Genomic DNA, 21,742 nt, shown 5'->3' on the forward strand with positions numbered 1-21,742 from the left:
TTTTTTTTATCAATTCCTTCCAACAAAACGGGTTTTGGAGTGATGATAATGATTTTTGATCTTTTTTTATTCGCCACCACCACATCGCCTGGTGAAATTGTTACTGAAATGTCAAGATTTCAAACGAGCGGTTTGTGTAAATAAATGCTCGGATGAAACACACAGTTTCAACCCTTGTGTAAACAGCACACAGTGTCTTTACAACATTTTAAACCGATGATCGTTCACGATACTATAATTTTAATTATTGCCGATAATTCGCGATGAATCAAGTCCGATTACACTTAACGGTTGTTGTTATTAGGTGAAAATTGATAATATTTATTTTATTCTTCGGCACAACGTCAACGACAATGGCCTTGCTGACTTCGATTCATCAGTCATCTCGGTCGTTAAAACATCGTAAATTAATGGGATTTTTTTCTGTAATAAATCGGCGAGGGTCTGTTAATCTGTGTTGTAATACATTCATACACGAGGATGTAAATATTCATGAGTTCATGACCAGGAAAAGGATAAATTCAACCGGCCGAATTTGAACCGTTGCAATTAAAAAATTAGAAATTAGATTGCGTTGCATTTTTGCAATAGAGCATTGTTGCATAGCCGGTCGTTTAAAATTGGGGCGATAGTGAATTTTTAATAAGCTAGCCATTCGTCTTTCACGGCCGCGAGGCCGAGATCTCAGATCGGAACTGGCAGAGGGCGGGGCGTCTGTCGCAATATTTTTAGGCGCGCCTTCGGAATCAGGTGCAATTTTGGCGTTGAACCCTCGAAGGCACACGCCCAAAATGGAATTTTGATACATATAAAAACATAATTAAATCATATCTCATCCGCGCCCAAATTGCCCTGTCCTGAAACGAGGGCGGATCGAAAAACACAAAACTGTTTCGTTTTACTTGTTATAAATCGAATTTCTAGGATAGTAATTGCAAAATATTTCTTGATATTACATAAGTAACGTTACAAGAGTCGTTATGATATTTCTAATAAATCTTTACTGTCACGATTTGTATGTCGAGTCCTTGGAAAGTTTATGAACGATCACGGACAGTCCTCAAATATTAGCCTTATTAAATATATGGAGTAATAATAACGTTTATTCTAAAAAATTATTGTATATGTTACAACTTAGATTAAGAAACCACAGAAAATTACAGAAATTTATACAAACTATTTACAAATTACATGTATAAAGAAAACATCTTCTTTATCATTGCTTGCAACAAAATTGTCACTTTTTATTAGGTTTCGTGGTCCGCTTGACCAAATAAATTATTTTTAATTTATTAAGGTTTTGGTTGAGATAAAAAAGTCAGTGTTACAAGCGGGATTCGAACCCACGACTTTCGGCTCAAGAGAATCAAATAGATTGAACGACATTTGAAAAGGATGGAAAATTCAAAAGGTGGGGTTGAGATGGGAAATTAGAGTCCGAGTGGACCTATTTTTTAATCAACTTAGGTCTACTAAATTGTTTAGAAACTTCAGAATTATTTAATTTTAGAAAAGTCCAGTTTGTGCAACCTGTGAGAGCGTTAAATTTGCTGTAAGAAAATTTATGTATATTGCAGAATTGATGAAAAAGTTCTGCACGAAAAATTCAGAAAAAAACAAAATAGTTGAAATTTGAAATTTTATGAAAATATTGGGATGGTAACTGTTAATAATTACAAACCCCCCTAGATCCTTGCAAATTTCCTCAAAAGTTCCCCATTCAATTAGCTTCCAGCGGTCGTTAGATCGTCTCATCCTTGCCTATTTCCCTTTTTGGTAACAGCTTTAGTCGGATCAAAACGTTTTTAGAGAATAAAAATAAAAATAAATTTTTGAGTTGGGAAGTCGGTGTCCAAGTGGATCGAAGTCACGATAGCTCAAGTGATAGAGCAGCGCCTTATTTAGCCGAAGGTCGTGGGTTCGAATCCTGCTTGTGAACTGATTTTTTTTATCTCAACCAAAACCTAAATAAATCGAAAAAAATTATCACTTGTCACTCTCATAAGAATGATAAATAAAATCGCTCAATATTTCCCCATTCAATTAGCTTCCAGCGGTCGTTAGATCGTCTCATCCTTGCCTATTTCCCTTTCTGGTAATAGCTTTAGTTGTGATCAAAACGTTTTTATAGCAGAGAATAAAAATAAATATAAATTTTTAAATTGGGAAGTCGGTGTCCAAGTTGATCGAAGTCACGATAGCTCAAGTGATACAGCAGCGCCTTATTTAGCTGAAGGTCGTGGGTTCGAATCCTGCTTGTGAACTGATTTTTTTATCTCAACCAAAACCTAAATAAATTGAAAAAAATTATCACTTGTCACTCTCATAAGAATGATAAATTAAAACGCTCAATATATATGTAGGTACATAAAAAAAAATTATGAACAGATCCATCTCCCATCGGCGACCCTCGGAGGATCTGATTCTTACAACAGGGATCATCCTCACTCCTCGCCCGTTTAAGAATAGCCACACGAGGTTGACACACTGATACTTTTGGTATCGGGCTAGTAGTGAAAGGGTGATCGATTTAACTGGATGGTGTCATTCCTTGGCTCTTTATGAAGAGCGTGTAGGACTCAAATTTTTCGAGGAGGGGCTGTTTTATTGTATATAGTGTTTAATAGCTATCTTGTTTTGTATAGATAAATGAATGCATTAGCGTGAATTTTTAGTGTGAAGGAGATTATGGTAGATCAATAATATGATAAGTGATGATGGAAGAATATCATGCACCACCCTACTTGAGTGAATTGTACATAATAGGAAAGAATGTGGGGGCTGAAATTTTAGCTAGTCAATAGCTATTGACATCCCCTGGTCATTTCAAAATCGTTGAAAATTGAAAGAACTATTGGATTCGCGAGAAAATATACATGAAATTTAAAAAAAATGTATTAACGATTCGCGTCAAAGATAAAAACATAAATGAACCACATTCTAGACAATATACATTGAATGTCGTCCGTACAGTCTCGCTGTCTATTTCGTGCCAGGAAACGGAAAAAAGCAATACCACGTCATGAAGAAGAAACGCTATTAGCCTAGGTACGACATACAAGAAACTTTCACTTCTCCAATTTCTTATATACTTTTGTCATAAAATTTATACGGTATAGTATTAAATAGTTAGTTGTTTTCCTGCGTTTTATAAAAGTTTCATCATTATTACAAAGGTTGACAAGAAATTTTGTATAAAAATGAAGGTTGCTCCATCCGACCAATTTTAATCTCATTACCGATTTTTTCTTTGGCCAAACAGTCTTGCTGAACATTTTCCTGCTAAGATACGCATTAAATCCTGGTAGTAAAAAAAAAATGTCACGCACATGTACGCTATTCAACCAACAAACCGGATCCAAGCGGCCTTCAACTTCTTTGTTTACTTAAGATCTTCTGATCAAAGAGTAAACGAAGAAATTATTATGTAAAAGTGTTTTAACGACTTTTTGCTTTATCATCGGCAAGATTTTCATCGTGTGATCATCGATAGACGTAACGCAAATTATTTTCTTATTCTGGCTTTGCGTACTCAACTAGCTGTAGGTTTTATGTTTTCTGATTTTTTTTTTTAATACGAGACATTTATTTACAATTTAGTTTTTGATAAAACCTTTTGACTGTTTTACACCGAACTTACACGGCAGAAAGTTATTTGAGAAGAAACTGTTAAAAGATTTGAGGACAAACGAGACCAAGGCTTAAACAAAAAAATAAATGTCAGAACACTCCTTAAAGACGGTCTAAGGATCTCCTCTTGTCGAAACATGTCCGATTTTGGCAATTACCTTTTCTAAAATAGCTGTAATTCAGATGAGTCTGTAATATAGCAATGGCGTAAATAAGAGAAATAGGCTTTTTCTATTTTTTTACGAAGTAAATTGTAGCTTGTAAAAGATTAGAGTTATTAGGACAAACGCTTGAAACATGAATAATAAACTGTTTCTTTTTGAAGATTCATTGTATTTTATTAGCTTCTTTCAACACTAAACCGGTATTTGTTTTTGTTTTTGTTTTTAAATTATCACAATCAGTTTTTACTTTTTTCCGGACTTTCTAATACTTGTACAAGATCCAGTTTGCATTTTGGGCCGGGATCCAATTGTCCGGTGAAGAAGGCCTGCTCGACTGGTTTGTCCCAGTCGAACTGTATCTAATTGGCTCATATAACGATATAGACGGTTTAGTATCAGGTAATATTCACCTTAAAAGTCGCGGAAAGAAGAAAACCGATGAAATTGAATTTCAGACGTTACAGGCTTGTTTTAATATTAAAAAAGGAAACTGGTCATTGACGTCTTACCCCAATAACCTTTCAAGCAATCATTTCCGGACCTGGCTCATAGGTCATAAGTGACCATGTTCCGGTAAAACCTGAAAGTTTTATTAGTCGTAATTGAACTGTATTGTATAACACGGTGAAGACGTTATATGTCAGTTGTTTGATTTTTATGTACGTATTTTTTATAATACGGGTAAATTCGTTCCATGCCTTGGGACTACGGTGAGCTGGCGTAAACAAATTGAATTGACATATTTTCTATGTGAAGTTGGCGATTATCACGATAAGATCGGACAGTTTAATTTGTGTCGTTTAAACTTAGAAATTACTAACAATGACAATATGTTCATTGCAAACTTTTTTTAAAAATAAACGACTATTACTATGATAATGACTATCGTTATCAATCCTGTTAGTGTTCTGCTAACAAACAGAATGTACAGATGATGAAAGCTCTTAGTCATAAGAAAATGTTTATAATATGATTTTTATTTAAAAAAGAAATATATAGTCGGATCTACGTGCACGTTCTGCCGAAACGTGATCTCAACTAAGAATATGTCTTTTCCTTCTTTTTACAATATAAGAGTTTCGATTAGGTAATACAATTTTGATCGAGTTCTTCTTTCGTCTCAGGTCGCCATTATAATTTTTATCTTAACAGGAGTTTTAATTATTTCTGATTGAAATTTCCTTTTGCCGTAGGATGCCGAGTGGTACGAAGCGGCCGGGTATCTTATCAGGTTTGACAGTGTTTGCACATGGCGGATTGTGTTAATTTGTTGAAACGCGAGCGGAAAATTAACATCAAAAAACCCTGAGTCGTCGGGCTCTTTGGACTCCGATATCGAGTTTAATTAGATCGACGCTTTTATTGTAAAAAAAAGCAAACCCAATTATTTTTTTAAAACTATAAAACCCTGATTTGTTTATGCGTTTAATTTCTCATGACTTCATACCTCAAGCAAATATGGGTTGGCCGTGGTGCTCTTGAAGTTTGAAATGAAATTGAAGTGTTGGAACCACTTATGGCAACTCATTAAATTGAGAAATTATAGATAGCTAACGGCATGCAGTTAAAAATGCGAATCCCTGTGATAAACCGTCCTAAGTTTTTCTTAATCTATCTCCTTTTTAGTTAATGATGAGAAGACAGATCAGGGATGAGACCAATTAGAAGAAAAAACTGTTACTTCTGCTTTCCCCTGTATCAGGAACTTTATACCACACTAGAATTATTGTTTTTAAAAAAGCTTAACAATTATGAATCATCTTGTTACAATTCTGAAGTCTATGGGTCTAAAGAAATTAAAGTTAAACCATAAGAGCAGATGGCTTTCAAGACTTTTTCTGAGAAAGAGCTGAATGTTTTCTTTCTAATTGTCATCATCCCTGATATAAAAGAAACTGAACAATTATGAATCATCTAGTTACCATTCTGAAGTCTATGGTTCTAAGTACAATTAAAATTCAAATGTAACCATAAGAGCAGATGGTTTTGAAGACTTTTTCCTGAGAAAGCGCGACGAAAGAGCTGAATGTTTTTTTTGTAATTTTCATCATCTCTGATCAACAAGCTTAAAAATGATGAATCATCTAGTTAAAATTCTGAAGTCTATGGTTCTAAGTACAATGAAAATTAAAATTTAACCATAAGAGCATATGGCTTTGAAGACTTTTTCCTGAGAAAGGACGACGAAAGTACTGTATGTTTTCTTTCTAATTGTCATCACCCCTGATTTTTAAAAAAACTGAACAATTATGAATCATCCAGTTACAATTCTGAAGTCTATGGTTTTAACAAGTACAATGAAAATTAAAATATAGCCAGAGCATAGCATTTTTTTTCCTGAGAAAGCGCGGGGAAAGAGCTAGATGTTTTCTTTCTAATTGTCATCATACCTGATAAAAAGCTTAACTTCATTTAATATATAATCTCTTCATTTTTACTTAACTGAATTCTAATTATGATAAACCGACATTGAATCATTTGTAGGGTCAGTCATAATTTATCAAACGAGCTTCGGCATTCAGTGAGGTGCGTTGTTTTTGAGTTGTTCGACAAACCCGCGTGTGAAGACGGACCCAATAACACTGCCGGTTGAGCATGGGTTCAACGACTTCCGGACCAACATCTATCATAAACTTTAATTCCAAATATCGTTCTTTTACTGAAAATGAACAATTATTTCCATGTAGGGTCCACTTTCACTGACAAAATTCCCATCGCCTTGGCTTCTTAAGGCTGTGGAATAATTCTTCAATTGTCTTTGGAAGAATGGATGTTAGCCTAGACGTCGTCAAGAAGCTAGACAAAAACGATAATCTCCCCCAACCGTTGTCGTTATCGTCGAGATATCCCTACGTCCCTCTTTCATCATCCGGCGCAAATATTTCATTTCAAAATTACTGTTTGTCGTGAACGAGGTGTCGTCCGCTTAATTCCCTCGTTGAGCCCTAACTGCCTCCAGTTAGTGAGAGGAAGTCGAGATTAAAACATCGGGCCACGTGGAGGCGCAAAATGGCACGCACTCTGCCAGCCAATTGCTAGTGCTTTGGCGACAAATTTTCCTTCCTCGGCCATTCTCCTGGGAGGCTTGAGGTCGCGTAATTAATGGCAAATCAGCGTTTCGGTTGGTAACAACTCGGCTCTCTAGCCTTAACCGACTTTTTTTAAAAGCGAGGAGCAACGGACCGTGACTCGCCGTTCTGTGATTCAAAACATCGACAACCATTGTTAAAAATATATTCAAACAAGACAATTTTGAACATGACCAAAATATAATTTTCCTTCACCAATGCAAAAAAATTCCATCATGGCAATGTCTCATCTATACCAAAAATCCATAGGTAATAAAACAAGAGAAACAACATGCAGAAAGTTTCCGGTGCAGGTTTAATTTAAAAATTAAAATTAGGTTTATTTTAAACCTACAAGATATAAAAAATATATTAAAAATAAATAAATTAGAACAGGAACAATTATATGATTAAATGTACTAATATATTCTTTCCACGCTCAAAAAAACCCCTTAATTTCTCCTGACGTGCATCTAATTTAAAATTAAAATTAGTCATACTATTAATTAACAAAACAGGAAATTTACACGGCGATGATTTTTCAAATTTACCGTTTAAAGTTCACTTATGGGCTATTATCCAATTTTATTACCATCTAATAGGCTGTTTACAAACATTTAAACTTGTTGGGAGCAATATACTGTTAATTGCCAGACTCATTTCTCAAACTGTCTTTTCTTTAAAATTCCTTATGCCTTTGTCTTCATATGAGTTTTTGTACAAACCCAAAATGTTTATTATATTTACATTGATAAGGGTAATGAAGGTGAAATGTAAATTTTAACTGAAAGTGATCGATGGAAAAAAACATCTGATGTGAGAATCCGATAAGCTCGGGGTTGCATAAGCATTGAAAGGCTTTGTTACGCAAAATATCAATAAGCGATAAAAAGCTGCTTTTCCAACCGTTGAAGCCGCACTTTTTTGTCCAGATGTCACAAGAAATGAAGGCTCACGGTTGTCTTCAGTTCTCCGGAGGTCTTTCTTACCTGTCCGCCTTCCTTTCCTAAACAGCCCCTTAGACAAATTTTATTTTGTCCGATCTGATAATAATTTTCTGGCGTAAGATTTCTGAATTCTCAACTATTCTCGCTAGTAAAACGTAGGTCAATTCGCTGATCAGAGAAATATCGCAAAGAACGCACAAAAATCGAGCATTCATCTACGTTCTTCATGTCAGCAGTTTAATCATTACCGATCATCTTCATGTCAGGAGCTTCTAAATTTAAATTCGATTTTTGTTTATTTTCTGCCAGTTTCCAGTTGCTAGCAATGTGGTCAAGTTGGCGGTCCTCTCATTCTCGCTGTTGCCCTTGGTAAAACGCGTCCAGCAACAACCACGATGTGACTAAATCTCGAGAGGTACACTGCTGATGAAGGAAAAAATCATATAGCTGTTTTTTTACTAATTTTACCATTTTAGCAGTTAGCTCTTTCACATTAAATTATTTAATTGACTCTATATCATTTAGAATAAAAGAGATAATTACGGAGAGAAAAAGGAGAAGAGGGAAAGTGTAGGTAAGTGAAAGAATGGGAGAGTCTGCTTGTTTATCTTTTCAAGTCATATCTTATATTTTGGAACATTTGGGATTCACTACAAACAAAACAAATCGAAGTAAACAAACCCACAAAAAAAGAGCAGATGAAAAAGGGAGAGAGACGGAGCGAAAGAGAGAGAGGGAGAGGAGAGAAAAAGGGAGAGATAGACTGCCTGCCAGACAGAGGAAAATGAGAAGAGAGAGAAAGAGAGAGAGTCAGACAGACAGAGCAACAAGAAAAGAAAGAAAAGGAGGGAGCGAGGGTGAGAGAGAGAAGAAAGGGGAGAATGAGTTAGAGAAAGAGACTGTAAGTCTGTTTATTCTAGTCATATCATTTACTTTTGGACTTCGCAAATAAACAAGTCGAAGTAAACAAAAGACAAAAAGAAGAGATAGCAAGAAAGAGTAAAATAAATATTTAGATAAAGAGAGAGATAGAGAAAGATAGATAGAGAGATAGAGAGAGAGAGAGAGATAGATAGAGAAAGATAGATAGAGAGATAGAGAGAGAGAGAGATAGAGAAAGATAGATAGAGAGATAGAGAGAGAGAGAGAGGAGAGAGAGAAAGAAAGAGAGAGAAAGAGAGAGAGAGAGAGAGAGAGAGAGAGAGAGAGAGAGAGAAAGAGAGAGGACAAAATAGGACGAGTATAAAACTGTGGCTATATGTAAGTATCTATATTTGGTTATGTTTGGTGAATTTTTAATTGCTGTCCGATGTTGCAAATGAAATGATAGATCATAATATATAAACGCGCTAGAGATAGTGAGAGAAAGAGTGAGAGAGAGAGGCAGACAGATAGACAGTCCGAAAAGAGAGAAAAAGAGGGAGAGTGAGGTAAAGAAAGAGTATGTAAGTAGGTTTATTTAAGTCTTATCTTATATTTTTTTATATTTAGAAGAATCGTAGTTTTGCCGAATTTTGCAAATAAACAATCTAAGTAAACAAATCACAAAACAGAAGGGATAGCAAGAAAGAGTAAGATAGATAGGTAGATAAAGAGAGAGAGAGAGAGAGAGAGAGAGAGAGAGTGAGAGAGAGGATAAAATAGGACGAGTATAAAACTGTGGATATATGTAAGTATATGTGTTTGGATATGTGTGGTGAATTTTTAATTGTTGTCCGATGTTGCAAATGAAATGATATATCATAATATATAAACGCGCTAGAGATAGAGAGAGAGGCAGACAGATAGACAGTCCGAAAAGAGAGAAAAAGAGGGAGAGTGAGGTAAAGAAAGAGTATGTAAGTAGGTTTATTTAAGTCTTATCTTATATTTTTTTATATTTAGAAGAATCGTAGTTTTGCCGAATTTTGCAAATAAACAATCTAAGTAAACAAATCACAAAACAGAAGGGATAGCAAGAAAGAGTAAGATAGATAGGTAGATAAAGAGAGAGAGAGAGAGAGAGAGAGAGAGAGAGAGAGAGAGAGAGAGAGAGAAAGAGAGAGAAAGTGAGATAATGAATGTGTGTACTGTAAAAATGCGAGGCAAATTTCATTGTGATTACAACCTGTAAATTTTTTTTTGTCATTTTGACCACATTTCTGAAGAAAGTGTTCAGTGTTGGCCGCGGTTTTTTGTATGTACGAGTTATCCAATTTTTCATTACGCTCACCTGTCAGATAGGTGTCGCAAGCCCATAAACGGCTTATCTAATCTCGGTAAAATTCATTTGTCGGACGTTTTATGCAGTGGGGCGTTAATCAGATTTACAAAAAAACAGACACGTACATCTGTCGATGAATATGCGCCGGCCCCGAGAGGCGAAAATGTGCCTGGGAATAATCCGTCTTCCTTTGAACACACCGGCTCCTCTTCTTACGCAAGCCTTTTAACCCATTTTGATAAAAGCCAGAAGGACATGCTGGGACACGGGCTTTTTTTTATCGCCTAGCCAGCAAGGTGACTCGCAATAACAATAAACAATTCACTGGCGTGTAAATTATATATTTTTTTAGGAAGGCCAAAGATGGCAAGAGTCTAAGTTTATAGTTATAGATCATCTCTCAACCAGTGAACATATCATTTAAGAACATAAAATCATTACCAGGATCTCATTTCAACTAACCGTTCATAAACTTCGGAATGTCTAATTTTACTTAATTATAAATGAAAAATGGCAAAAAGGAAGGAAAATTCGATAGTTAGGTTGAAATGGGTTGTTGGTGTCCGAGTGGATCGAAGTCACAATAGCCCAAGCGGTAGAGCAGCGGCGTATTTAGCGTGGTCGTGGGTTCGAATCCCGCTCGTGACACTAACTTGTTCATTTCAACCAATACCTTACATAAAGATTAATTAATTGAAAGAAGTTATTTGGTCAATTGGACCACGAAATATAATGGATTTAATTAGAAATGTCGATTCCATTATTTATTTTTACGATTTCGATTTGACACAGCAATTTCATTGGGTTCAAAGAGGCTCGAGCGTCTCAAATTTCCATTTTTGATCTTTCCTCATAAAAATCATGCATATTGAGATAATTTTAACAGAGAAAATAACGAGAGACATTAGATTTTTACACAAATGGAATACTGGCTTATTAAATGCACCGAAACGGATTTATCGATCGTTATTGTTATTGTGCGGTTGATTTTAAATGGAAATTTAACCCCAATGCAAACCGTATCGGCGAGTCGACGAACATTTATCAAAACTGGTCCCATTGTAACCCGACGAATTGGTAACAAGTTGAAAATCGCCGAAGGCCAAAAATTTGCTGAAGCAAATACAAAAATTGATTGGTTTGATACGATAAGTACAATTATTTTTCTTCGCAACGTTGCAAATTAAAAAAATTATTAATACAATAATACATAAACAAAAATATATTTGGCAACACTCGTATCATGAGATTCACATTGAATGAGACAGTGCATGATCTTTAAAATCCAATATACGAATAAATTTTCAGCCCAGACAAAATAACCGCGAAAAAATTCAACAAAATTCTTTCATATTTAACAAATGGAAATTGTCTATTCCTGGAATAAGCATATTGATTTTTATGAATTTCATAAACGTAAATTTAATATATAATTCAAGGTAGAACTGATCGTGATATTTTCAAAAATTTCTTTTCCCGTTTTCCAAGAATACCCATAAACATAAAATTGAACTGAATATTTTCTATGTAAATGCTTTCCCAATGCTCCGCAGTTAAGCAATGATGAAAGAAGTTTTGTTAACGAAAATTTCGCTAAAGTCAGGCAGCTATAAGGATGGACTAAATGAGTATACATCTCACTTCAAACTTGTCTGGGAGTGCCTAAATTGCCTAATAGCTACAGAAAAACACAACAAGATTACCTTAATTAAAGTTGGTTCCTGGACATGAAGGTATAAAACAGATGAACAGGCTGACAAATAGTCAAAAAACGGGCAAACCACGCACTAATGGGACCAAACGACTATTAGACCACCGCCGGAGTGTGTGTTTAATTAAGCTGGAACTGGAAAAATGGCTCGAGAAAGAAAAATTCAAGCGCTGGCCATAAGCACCAAGTATGAAAGAAATCCAATATTTCAACAATTATTTGAGGAAAATTATAGCCTCTACACAGGCTATTCTTAACAAACTTCTAAAGTAGATGGGCAACAGACACATGCCAAATCGAAGAGGAACCAAAGACATCGGCCCATAACCTTTGACAATGTGAACCATTAGCTCGGTTACAGTACAGCGTCTTCAATTGTACAAAAAGATAGGTAGATAGACATATAAATTTATTTTTCAAAAACAATTTACATTTGACAACTGAGAAAACAAAATAATTTTAACTGGTAGAGCGCTCCGGGTCGCTATAACATCCTTCGGCAGTGAAGTAGATTTGAACCGCGTTATTTTTAAAAACAGAATGGCATTGATTGTTGGGCAAAATTATTTAATCAAAAAACAAACATGCTCAGGAATGTCACTAAATGTATAACCTAAACTATAAATACCTAAATACAATTTAAAAGTAGTAGTAAACAATGATATAAATAGATAAATAAGTGCGTCTATAAATAACTATATATGCACAAATAAATATCAAAATATTTAAATAAACAACTTCATAATGAACAAAATAAATAAGTACAATAATAAAGAGATATAATCAAACATCAAGCGACTAAAATACTAACTAGCTATAATTCGTTTTGGCTGGTATTAGTGTTTTGGGTTAAGCATCAAGCACCGATTGAACGAATAGTGAATTTTGGGACTTTAAACATCCAAAAGAATTTAGTTGGTGTCCCATGCACCTCTTCACCAATCCAGGTCGTTTCGTGATCTCGTGCAACGTGGTAATTTTTGAACTTCTACTGGAGATACATGGCAAGGCGCAAGAATTTGTTCTTAACAACCCGCAGTTTAAGTAGATCTGAAAAGTGTGGCTCTGAGATGGACTGGTATACAGGAACAATAGGTTTAACCGTGTTATAAACCAACAGTTTGATGTTTACATTATCGCCCGAGGTTAGTGATTCTCTCGGCGCACTCAAAATGAAATTCCTTCCACTGATATTTTGTGGGAGATTACGGGGCTGCGTTTTGCGAAGAGAACGCTACTGGTTTTCTGAATGATCATTTTCAATTTGCATCGGATTCTAGAAATCCTCCAAAAAGAGGTGCAGGAATAGGCACCAAGGAAAGTGCGTATAGGAAAAAATGCACTTTTCAAAGTATGACCATAATTTATAGAGGGTCGATAATAGACCTTATAGATCGCAATCGAGGAAAGAATTTTTAAAATTCTTATTTAAACACCCCCCTCAGAAAAAAAATTTATAAAATCCCTAAAACATGTTTAAAAGGACTTGCAAACTAATTTTACGATTTTAGTTTTCCTGCAATTATCTGTACAATGTTGACAATTGGCAAAATTACACTGGCGAATGTGAAGTTTCGAAAAGGGCCAAATTTTCAAAATCAGCGAAAAATTGATATACCAGACAGATTAGGGGCAATTAAGCTGAACTTATATTTATTAACTATTTTTTCTTTTTTTTACGTGTGTTTATAAAAACAAATATATATTAAAATAATAAAGTTAGACTGTAATATCTTAACTATTATTGTAAAACATTGGTATTAGATTTTCGCAGTATTTATGCAATATGCAGTTTTTCATAGTATCGTTTTAAATGTATGTAGGTCAAGTCCTACTGTACTCTGTCTATTTTATATACAATACAGATCTGATAGATGTCAATTTTAGAATTTGGTACCTGCATGATCATCGGTTTGATTTTTAGCGTTGCCCTTGGCACATTCTGACCCAGATTTCACGACATATTTGTTTGAAAATCTTTTGTTACAGTTATGAATATATTACAATTATTACAATATTTACAAATAAAATCCGGAACTTTATCGTCCCTTTCCCATAACTGGCTTTCTCGTAATTTGTCTTTAATTGAATCTTTGTAAGAAACAAGGTGAATACGCCTCGAGCCTTGGGAAAGGGGTCCGGTTTTGTTTTGGTCTGTTTTCTTTGAGGAGCGCTAATGGTCGGCTTTTTGGCCGATTACCAACTCGGTCTCGGGTTACCCCGGGGGCCTAATTCTGGAACCTTCCTGGACATCCCGTGGGACTCCGTCGTCGACCGGACGGCGGAGAGAGTCGGATCCGTGTAACGCTTTCCGCCGGTTGCGTAACCCGCGAAACGTCAACATGGCCAAGGTTACCCCTTTGTCTACGTATTTTTTTGTGTAAATTTGTCGAAAACTAGGTGAAAAACTTACTTTCAATTTTTTTTTTTTTTGGAACGAGTTGACATTAAAATAAAAAAACCATTGCAAATAGCATGATGCTACAGCCATTTATAATGCGTAATAAATGCTTCTTATTTATCAACTCTGGGTCCGCTTGTTTTCGCTATTATATTTACTTTACAAAGCAAGACAAATATCACTAATTGACGCACAAGAACTTGTCCTCAAGAAACAAATATATCAGCTGTTTGCCTTTTTCATTAATCGTGATATTTGAATAATTTAAACAATCCCGATCCCGATTATAAATACACTAAACGATGAGGAACAGTGCCAGCACTGGTGAACAACAACAATTAAAAACTTCCGTGCAGTTTGATTTAAATTTGGGACGGATCCAATCAAGGGAGGAGAGGGATAAGGATACCGACGGTGACTAACTCTCCGTCCCGTCTATTTTCAACTCGGGAAAATTATTGTTAAAACATTTGGTTTTGGTTTTTCCTAGCTTAATAGATCAAAATGTGTCTGACAGCGTTGTCAGCGATTCACTGTTATAAATAAGTAAACCCGAAGATTATTTTTAAAAAATTGTATGATTAGTTGGAGATTAGGGGCACATCACTGTTTTGCAATATGGCCTTTAGGACTTTTTAAAGTAAGTATTGCGTGCAGGGTCGAGTTACGATAAGGAAAAAAAATTTTTTTCATGAAAATTACAATTATACTGTTAGGTAAAACAAGGGAAATATTTAAGTAAAATGCTTTTCAAATTTCATATACTTTAATAGAAATGATAAATGATGGAGTGAGTGTGGTGTTCAATACTTTTTAAAGGATAGTTCCTACTCACAGTAAGTTGTTTTTCAACAATCCGGATTTCGAGCCTTTTAGCTCATCATCAGGTTGTCAGACTTTGGCAATTCATGTCGAGAGACGTGGTTGTAGAAGTCCTTCAACCTGATGATGAGCTAAAAGGCTCGAAATCCGGATTGTTGCAAAACAACTTACTGTGAGTAGGAACTATCCTTTTAAAAAGTATTCATATACTTTTGTGAAAATATTACTTAGAGAATTGATTTGTTTTTTATTTTTTTAATATAACAATCTCTTTCGATCATATACCTCCGTTCAGTTTTGTTAGTATAAATGGAAGGATTCTTATCCATTATTCATGATAATTAGCGATCGTTTAAATCGTAGATGATTATCTAATTTGTTTATAGGAAAAAATTCCATCGGCGTTTGTATTTCTGGGCGACAAAAGACAGATCTGCGATGACCCAGTTAATCGAGGCGGTGAATACGCCTACAGTTGCCACATACAGCTTGCTGATTGTCGCCCCACCAGCTTTTCGTTCTGTTTTATGAGGGCAAGGTTAAATTATATCCGTTTTTTTTTTATATTCTTCCGAAATCCTGAAGGTTTGAGACTCGATATGGAATAGGACAAACGCCGTGGGCGTTTCATTTTTTTGGCACGGCGTGTTGTTTTGAGCTGTTGCTGGCACGAGTTAAGCCGAAGAGGAAAAGAAAATTAAACCGCTCCCATTGCCTTTTATCGTTTCGTTTGTTACTTTTTCAAACGGTTCAACTGACGCCGATGTTAGTCACGGGTTAAAAAAGGACGTGATTCAATACGTAAATCTCGTCCTGTTTTGTCTCCGCCTCCAGGACGCGTTCAAATTTTCGGTACGGGGCACAAGGCCGAGTGTCTGGAGGATTCGTGGAATTTTGAAAACGATAACGTCCTCCGACCGTTTTGTTAGTTTTGTTCTGTCCCGAGACTGGTTCCGACGCAAACGAGGCGTAGATTTGAATCATCATTATGCTGGGTTTGTCCCAGCCATGGCCCACTCTTCTCAAGAATAGGGTCGCAATTCATTAACCCTATTAAAGAGCTTGATTTAAAGAACTCTTAACCATTTGCACCGACTCCGATTGCGTTGTAATTTCCTCAATAAAACCTAAAACCTGGAACACAATACTGACAAATTGCACATAAAAAATTTGAATTATGAAGATGCAGATCGAAAGCAGTTTACAAATTTTAATTAGCAATCTTCCTTTATTTTCAGCGAAAATGCAATATTTATAAAATATCCGCAAAAAACATGACCTACCTAGCAAACAGATGGATCAATTAACCGATGAGTAACAAGTAATTTAGAATTTAATTTAAAATTTAATTATTACCATGTGATGGGCAAATGAGGAGAATACATTAGATTCAAGCTGGCTTATTGATTATTCAAAATGACGTCTAATGCCTGACAAAAATGTATAAACTATTATGTAATAATAAAATAATAAGTAATAGATTACTCAATGTAGTATAGATATTTTAAAACATAGTATTACTAATTGAAGGGTAAAACAATTTACGCTGAATTGTTTTTATAAATGATTTGATCCTATATGAAAGACTTAGTTTTGTGAGATTTATCCCGTTTGTTTTGCCTAAAAGATATATAAAAAAATTTAAATACAGAAATTTGGCGAAATATTTTCCTTTGTAGAGTTTGCTTCTTTTTGGTTTTGCCTAAAAAATATACAAAAAAATATTTAACATGCAGAAATTTAATGTAATGCTTCATTTTGAGAGACTTATCCCGTTTGTTTTGCCTAAAAAATATATCAACAATAAAATATTTAAAATACAGAAATTTGATCAAATATTTTCCTTTTTAGAGATTTCTTCTCTTTGTTTTTGCCTAAAAAATATAGAAAAAAATTTAAAATGCAGAAATTTAATATAATGCTTCGTTTTGAGAGACTTGTCCCGTTTGTTTTGCCAAAAAAGTATATCGACCAAAAAAAAAAAAAATTTTAAATACAGAAATTTGACAAAATATTTTCCTTTTTAGAGATTTCTTTCCTCTCGTTTTGACTAAAAAAATATACACAAAAGCACAAATTTAATATAATGCTTCTTTTTGAGACCCGTCTTGTTTGTTTTGCATAAAAATATCAAAAAATATTTAAAATGCAGAAATTTAATGTCATGATTCGTTTTGAGAGACTTATCCCGTTTGTTTTGCCAAAAAAGTATATCAACAAAAAAATATTTAAAATAATTATTCCGAAATCGTGACATGCGGTCTGGTGTGATGTAGGTTTCAGAAAAAACATTTAAAAGTCAACTGGCACTCTCAACACGACACGCAAGGATGGCACAATTACACAGAAGACAAACACTTCGAGCCCTGAAGATGATCTCAATAAAGATCGAAACGTTGGCACGATAAAGAAAATGTTTTTCTGAAACCTACATCACACCAGACCGTATTTCACGATCTCCAAATAATCATTAACTAACGGTCACTAATCACCACACAAAAATATTTAAAATACAGAAATTTGACGAAATATTTTCCTTTTTAGTGAAATTTTTCCTTTTGTTTTGCTTAAAAATTATACACAACAGCATAAATTTATTGTAATGCTTCTTTCTGAGACACATCCTGTTTTTTTGCATAAAAAATATTTAAAAAAAATTAAAATACAAAAATTTAACGTAATGTTGTCCTTTTGAGAGATTTCTCTCCTTTGTTTTTGCTTAAAAAATATACGAAAAGATATTTAAAATACAGAAATTTAACTTAATGTTGTCCTTTTGAGAGATTCGCTAGTTTCTTTTTGCCTAAAAAATACACCAAAAAATATTTAAAATACAGAAATTTAACGGAATATTATCGTTTTGAGAGATTTCGCTTGCTTGTTTTTGCCTAAAAAATATAGAAAAAAATATTTAAAATACAGAAATGTAATGTTATCTTTTGAGAGATTTAACCCGTTTGTTTTGCTTTAAAATATATCAAAAATATATTTAAAATATAGAATTTTAATGTAATGTCCTTTTGAGTGACTTCTTCCTTTGTTTTGTCTAAAAAATGTATCGACCAAAAATATTTAAAATGTAGAAATGTAATGAATGTTACCTTTTGAGAGACTTCTCCTCGTTATTTTTGCATAAAAAATATATCAATGAAGAAAATAGTAAGTCAAACCACGAGAAGTGTAACAATTGTTTTCTTAGACACTTTTATAACATCTATGGCTTATTGATAATATACGAAGGCAGTTTATCGATGTTATAGACAAATAATCATTTTAGTAAATCCCGTTTCTTTCAAAACAAGCTTCTAGCTCAGATCTGAGGTTTTAGGAAGTGGTTTGCGGTTTTAGGTAGAAACGAGAAATCATGCGAAACAGGTTGCATGCTTATTGTCTAAGCACGGCATCAATCTGTCCTCAGCGCTCGCAAAGCCACTGTAACGGAGTCACTCGCCCTCATCTAACAGGGAGGCCAATTATTAAAAATTGTTACAACTGTTTTACAATTATAACTGTGTTTTTACCCGTCGAATGATGTGTCGCAAGCTTAGTTTCGCCTGGGCTTTACGAGTGGAAGTAAATGAGAGACGAACTAGGCCAGGCCGTCATCGATCCGCCCTCCCTGTTGCCAAACATTTCGTCCTTCTCGTTTTTCATTCTTAAATGCCGACGGGTTTTGTTTTAAATGCTTTCCTCCCATATGAGAGTTAAACGGTCCATTCCAGAAAGGCCCGGTATCGTTTGGAAACATCATGCCAATGAATGTCAAGGCCAGGCCCTGTTGAATAATTCTTGATCGATCATGTCGATTAACGGAGATAGCCTACTGCTGAAAGTTCGTTTGATTTGCGGTTAGAAACTGTGGTCGGATTTCTGTCAAGATCCCCGGGATATTTCTTCCAAGGATGAACTAATATTTTCTCTCCTATTGCGACATTTAACGCTTTTATTACATTTAAACATTTTTGAACCATTTAGTATCTTGTATGAGTCTAACTCCTAAAAATTCCCAAAATTAAAGTAAATCCCATCGTAAACTCAAAATTACCTCATGTCACCATGTTTAACAGTCAACAGTTTTTTGTCTTTTAAAGATTACAATTTATTCGGAATGACTAGCTTTGGTATATTAAGTAGTAAAATAATGTTTCTCTTGTGTAATAGGATTTTATTGTTTGTTTCAGGCTTTGAGCAGTATCTTGACGACTGAGGTTTGGAAAAAGCCGAATAAAGGTCCGATCTCAAAAATAAAACCCAAACGATAAAGGGACACATAATCCCGTTCTATGCAACAACTTTCATAAACGATTGGGACAATCCTGTCGACATGCATATAGAGGTGCAAATCGCTCTCAATTTCGTCATATCATACCTTTACAACAAGCTTCCGAGGCGGAGGGTCAACATTTTCGGGGAGGAGCTTGAAAAAGCACTTAAAGAAAAGTTCAGAGGACACTGGTACCCGGAAAAGCCTGTGAAAGGTTCCGCGTTCAGATGCTTAAAGACTGGAGACCCTGTGGACGCAGTTTTCGAAAGGGCGGCCAAGGAGAGCGGAGTCCCGATCCAGGACATCCTCGAAAACCTTCCCCAGGATCTCGCCGTCTGGGTCGACCCAGGTGAAGTGAGCTACAGGATCGGGGAGAAGGGCATTATCAAAATCCTCTACGTCGAGACGAACGACGTTCACGAAGAGGCCAACGCGGACCGGGAGGTCATCAAGACCTTCAATCCGGAAGCGCAGTGCTTCAGGCCGATCGACGCTGTCCTCGGAGCCTTGAACCTCTCTCCGAAGGGTTCTCCTCCGCTTCCTTCCGACGTCTCACCGACGGCCACCTTCAAGGGTCCCGGATCTCCCAGCCCGGTAGCCCCGGCCACCACCTTCATGCCGAGAACTACGCAACCTCTCACTTTCACCACTGCTACATTCGCCCAAACCAAATTCGGCAGTACGAAACTGAAGACGAACAGCAAGCGAGCTAACAGGTGAGACCAAACTTCAAATATTGCTTAATTTGTAATCAATACTACAACTGTGAATAGTAATTGAATTTATTTGCATTTTTACGAATAAGTGGAAATGTGTTCATATTGCTTCTGTATTAATGGTGACCAATCGTGGTTCAAAACACCAACAACCCCCAACCGCTAAAATTATTACCTTAAATGAATAATTGCTTAATTTAGCGAACCATCTAAACTTGGCCCAGTTCATATTTTTAAAAAAATTGCCGACAATATACTCAGTCAATTAATTAATCTTTATGTAAGGTATTGGTTGAAATGAAAAAGTTAGTGTCACGAGCGGGATTAGAACCCACGACCATAGGCTAAATACGCTGCTGCTCTACCACTTGAGCTATCCCCTTGGACACCAACTTCCCATTCCAACGATCTTTCGAATTTTCCCTCCTTTATGCCGTTTTTCAAATACCTTAAAAATGTGAAAATTCGAAAGGTAAGTTGAGATAGGAAGTTGGTATCCGAATGGATCGAAGTCACGATAGCTCAAGTGGTAGAGCAGCGGCGTATTTAGCCGACGGTCGTGGGTTCGAATCCCGCTCGTGCCACTAACTTTTTCAATTCAACCAATACCTTACGTAAAATTAATTAATTGAAAAAAGTTATTTGGTCAATCGGACCACGAAATGGATTATACTCAGAATTGAATATTGTTGTATGTCTAAAATAAACAAAAATAAAAACAATTACATAAATAAATTTTATAAACTGAGAATAAGTATATTACGTCAAAATATGAAATGGTAGTTTTTGCACATTTTGAACTTTATACTTCATATCTCATTTTCCTTGTTGAGGTAATGATCTAAATATATATTTTTAAATAAATTTAATTACCTATTACAAGTAGCGAATGTTCATACTTCTGTATGATTTATGTTTCTATGATCTAAACATTTTTGCAATTCAATTTGTCGTCCTTAAGTGGTTTATTTTATGGTCGCTGTAATTAAATTTAAATTTCAACCACAACATTCACGACATGCTATTGAAAGATTCTGAAAATGATCTTTTCGCAAGGGGCAACTAAATAAAGGGTGCAGTGTTTCAACTTGTCGAGATTATTTTACCATCGACTATAAAAGCCAGGCAAGTGCAAGTTGAAGTGAATTAATTACGGATAATTTACAGCAATAACTCGGAGTAATTAAATAGCTCAAGGTGAAAGTCATATTTGATTAAACATGGGCTGATTTTTTTTTTAACCTGTCCGCCTCGGCGAAATTTAATTTACAATTCCGTTAGGAAAACTTTCGACATGATTCAATTGGCTTATTACTTTCCAGTGGGCGCTATTGTTGAGCAAGTCTGTCCTAATTTCAAAATTGTAACACAAATTCGATTAGATAAAAGATAAACGTACATTATCTTACTTGCGTTTTACTTCGAGTTCCAAAGTTCATTTAAGAGAACGTTGAGAAAACATCGTTGATGATTCTAATAATTGTTTCGATGTAACGTTTTCCCAAATTCCGGAAGAGGTCTGGAGTTTGCGTCTAGTGAAGTAATCCCGTTGAATTTTTAATGATGTTGTTACCAGAGTTTAACCGAGGCTGTTTGAATAATTTTATAACGTTTCCTCGCAGGTTTGAGCTGGTTTCTTTTTATCTTACCACAAACTTACAACTTACTTGTTAGATAAGATTAAGTTGGGTGCAGGGTTGTTTATTTTATCACAAGGTTTTGTAATTTATACATTTTCTTGACTGTAATTTTTACGATTCTGTAATTAGTTTATTTTTTAACGTCAAACATTTTACCACTTCGTAAAAAATATTTT

The 21,742-nt window shown here is 35.1% G+C and overlaps 1 protein-coding gene across 1 annotated transcript in view; it reads left to right on the plus strand.

Moving 5' to 3' along the window:
* LOC106663642 (protein Tob1-like) overlaps positions 1-21,742 on the plus strand; it is a 63,783-nt gene that overhangs the window by 37,524 nt on the left and 4,517 nt on the right. Inside the window, exon 3 of the mRNA XM_014388631.2 lies at positions 19,128-19,926. Within this exon, the coding sequence (XP_014244117.1) occupies positions 19,271-19,926 (656 nt within the window). The 5' untranslated portion in view covers positions 19,128-19,270. The remainder of the gene's footprint in view (positions 1-19,127; positions 19,927-21,742) is intronic.

This window comes from Cimex lectularius, unplaced genomic scaffold (assembly GCF_000648675.2).
Source record: "Cimex lectularius strain Harlan isolate CLEC.00 unplaced genomic scaffold, Clec_2.1 scaffold303, whole genome shotgun sequence".
NCBI lineage: Eukaryota > Metazoa > Arthropoda > Insecta > Hemiptera > Cimicidae > Cimex > Cimex lectularius.